The following is a 3,227-nucleotide window of genomic DNA, read 5'->3' as shown; positions in this document are numbered from 1 at the left end:
TTTTTTTTTTTAATTTTTTTTTTTTTTTTTTTTTTTTTTTTTTTTTTTTTTTTTTTTTTTTTTTTTTTTTTTTTTTTTTTTTTTTTTTTTTTTTTTTTTTTTTTTTTTTTTTTTTTTTTTTTTTTTTTTTTTTTTTTTTTTTTTTTTTTTTGATAGAGGATTAAAATGTATAAGAAATGATATTATTGAAAATATGTTTGGCTAATTTTTTTTGTATATTTATTTCATATCTTTTATTAACACATACTGAAAACAAACAATTAAAAAGTTATGTTTTAAAAAAAAAGTTTATGTTAAAAATTGTTAACGCCAAAAATAATATATTATATGAACAGCAAAAAAAAAAACATCGAAGTGTAAGAAATAGGAAAAATCTTAAACACTTTAATCCAAAGGCATTTCTAGTTTTTGACATAATAAAAGTAAAAAATAAAAACATAAATCTAAACATGATATATAAAAGGGTGGCGAAGGAAGGAACTGCTTTGTATTTATTTCAACGATAATATATATATATATCACATATAATATATATATATATATATATATTTACGTTTATTATTATTATTTTATTTTTTTTTTTTTTTTTTTTTCTGTTGTAGATATTTGGTCGTTTATCAGACAAAGAATTATTGGGTCACGTAATTTCTCATAACAACGAATTTATAGAACTTGACAAGAAAAAAAAAACAAAAAAATGGGAAATTTTATTTAATAATGATTATATAAATTTTGACATTCTAAAAAATTTTTTAATAAACAATAAATTTGAATGGCCTCTCACAGTAAATTCTGGGCAAATAAAAAACCAAGGTTCTATAAATATACCATTCTGGGCAAATAAAAAACCAAGGTTCTATAAATATACCAGGTATATATATTATTTGAAGAAATAAAAAAATAAAAGAATTAATATATGTATAAGAAATGTATATATATATATATATATATATATTATATGGGCATATACACACTGTATTCATTTTATGACCTGATTTTTTCATGGTCATGTTCATTTAACTTTTTAGTATCTCCAATTGTTTATGTTGAGAATTGTAGGAAGATAAGTGAACAAGTGAAAAATAAAAATACCAAAATAAATTTAAAAATAATAAATGATTATATTAGTGAAATGCCTATATCGAATGACGCCATACGTAATAAAAAGAAAAAAGAAATAATAATATTATAATGTTATCATAGGAAGGAAAGAAATTATATGACCTTTAAATAAATACATATTTATATATATATATATATATATATATATATATATATATTCATTTTATTTTTTTAGAATGTGTTTTCTCATCATTTAGCGATTATGAAGAATTAACAAAAGAACAATTTATAAATAAAATTCATGAATGGGCTCCCTCAGATGGTAAAAAAATAATCATATACCATAAGTAAATAATTATACATATATATATATATATATATATATATATATATATGTTAACTTTTTATCAAATACCATTTATGAGAATTTTAATATACTCCAATTTATTTCATTTTATTTTCTTTTTAGGAATAATCGATTGGTATACATTTGTTTATAATTTGAAAGAAGAACCATCGGATAATATTAAAAGATTTTTTGATTAGTAAATAATTAAATAAAGGTAAATTAACACACGTCAAATGAGTAAAAATTTATAATATCATTTGTAATTACAATATTCCATATGTATCAATACTTATGTAATTTTTTTTTTTTTTTTAACAAAAATTTATAATTTGTTAATATAATATACTTTAAAAAAAAAAAAATTTTTTTAGTAACATTTAATTATTTACACAAAAAAAATTAAAACATATAAATATATATATATATATATATATATATATATATATATGTGTGTGTGTACTACTTTTTAATAGTAGTATACTTTCTTATAAATGGTTAGCTCTTTATCTTTATGATTTCATTTTATTTCATTTTATATTATTTTTTTTCTTAATTTTAAAATTGCATATATTCAACACAATAACTGCACTTTTTACATTTTTTATTATATGTGTTATCATTCTGATTAATACACACAGGTGTATCAAAATCATGTTCATTATCTTCACATATAATTTTAAGTTGTTCCATATTTCTAACTTGCTTGCTAAAAATAGTTTTCGTTTTTTTAAATTTATGTATAAGTTTTTTCGTTTTGTTCATCTTATTTGTAGAAGATGATGAATTTATATTTAAGAGTTTATTATTATATAAATTTTTGACTGTAAGTAAAGAACCATGTTTTCTTAATGCAATTTCTTTAATTTGGAATATAAAATACAATTTCATTTGTTTCATATATCCACGTGGATTTTTTGTAGATAATAAAGCTAGCTGTTTTTCATATTTGGATAAATCATATGTATTTAAAGAATATTTTTTAATTAATTTTGTTAATGAAATCATTCTAAAATTACTATCTAAAGCTTTACATTCTTTACATAAATATATATTAATATGAACTAATGTTTCATTATAATTTTTTTTTTTTTTATTACATAAAAAGCATTTTTCTGTTTTTATATTTTCTTCTTCATTTTCTATTACCCTTTCTATACTAAATATAAATTCGTTCTTATTTTTCTGAAAATTCTCATTTATTTTTTTTGTATATTCTTCTTGATCATCTAAATGAAATATATCATCTTTAATATCCAAAGATAAGCAATCATTAGGAATATTATTATTATTATTATTTATAACATATAAATTATTATTATCATCATCCTCATCATTGTCTAAAAGAAATCCTCCTTCATTATCATTTATAATATCATTCATATTAGTGTCTTCATATTTATTTTCATTTTCTATATCATGTATATCATATGGATTTATTAATATTTCTATTTTCTTTTCATCACTTTCAGCTTTCTGTTCTTTTGAAACTTTATCAAAAAAGTTTTGCATAAAATCTTTTTTTTGAAATTTCAAATAAAAGTTTATATGGGGTAAACGATCATCAAAATAATCAATTTCATCACTTATATTATTTTCAAATAAAATATTATTATAATTTACTTTTTCTTCATCATTTTGTGATTCATCGCTATGTATCATATTCTTCAAAACAAATTGAAACAGAAAAGGAAAAATAATAATAAAAAAAAAAAATATATATATATATATAAATGATGTGGTAATATAATTTATGGGGAGAAAACAGTATTAAACTTTTGGTATTTTCTCTTACAACAAAAAAAAAAAAAAAAAAAAA

General features: G+C 18.1%; 2 protein-coding genes across 2 annotated transcripts; one reads left to right on the top strand and one right to left on the bottom strand.

Moving 5' to 3' along the window:
- Positions 1-176: 176 nt before the first annotated feature.
- Positions 177-1,608, top strand: PGSY75_0710500 (hypothetical protein; the record flags this gene model as incomplete). The annotated part of the gene is made up of 5 exons (XM_018784967.1): positions 177-422; positions 603-813; positions 1,029-1,157; positions 1,298-1,384; positions 1,532-1,608. 5 exons carry the CDS (start codon positions 177-179, stop codon positions 1,606-1,608), a joined length of 750 nt encoding a protein of 249 aa, XP_018642468.1.
- A 358-nt stretch (positions 1,609-1,966) lies between these two features.
- Positions 1,967-3,070, bottom strand: PGSY75_0710400 (putative DNA repair protein; the record flags this gene model as incomplete). Its single annotated transcript, XM_018784966.1, has 1 exon — positions 1,967-3,070. One exon carries the CDS (start codon positions 3,068-3,070, stop codon positions 1,967-1,969), a length of 1,104 nt encoding a protein of 367 aa, XP_018642467.1.
- Positions 3,071-3,227: the final 157 nt, after the last annotated feature.

The sequence above is a fragment of the Plasmodium gaboni genome, chromosome 7 (genome assembly GCF_001602025.1).
Source record: "Plasmodium gaboni strain SY75 chromosome 7, whole genome shotgun sequence".
Lineage (NCBI taxonomy): Eukaryota > Apicomplexa > Aconoidasida > Haemosporida > Plasmodiidae > Plasmodium > Plasmodium gaboni.
The sequence above is the reverse complement of the archived record's forward strand: the minus strand, read 5'-3'. Positions and strand labels throughout refer to the sequence as shown.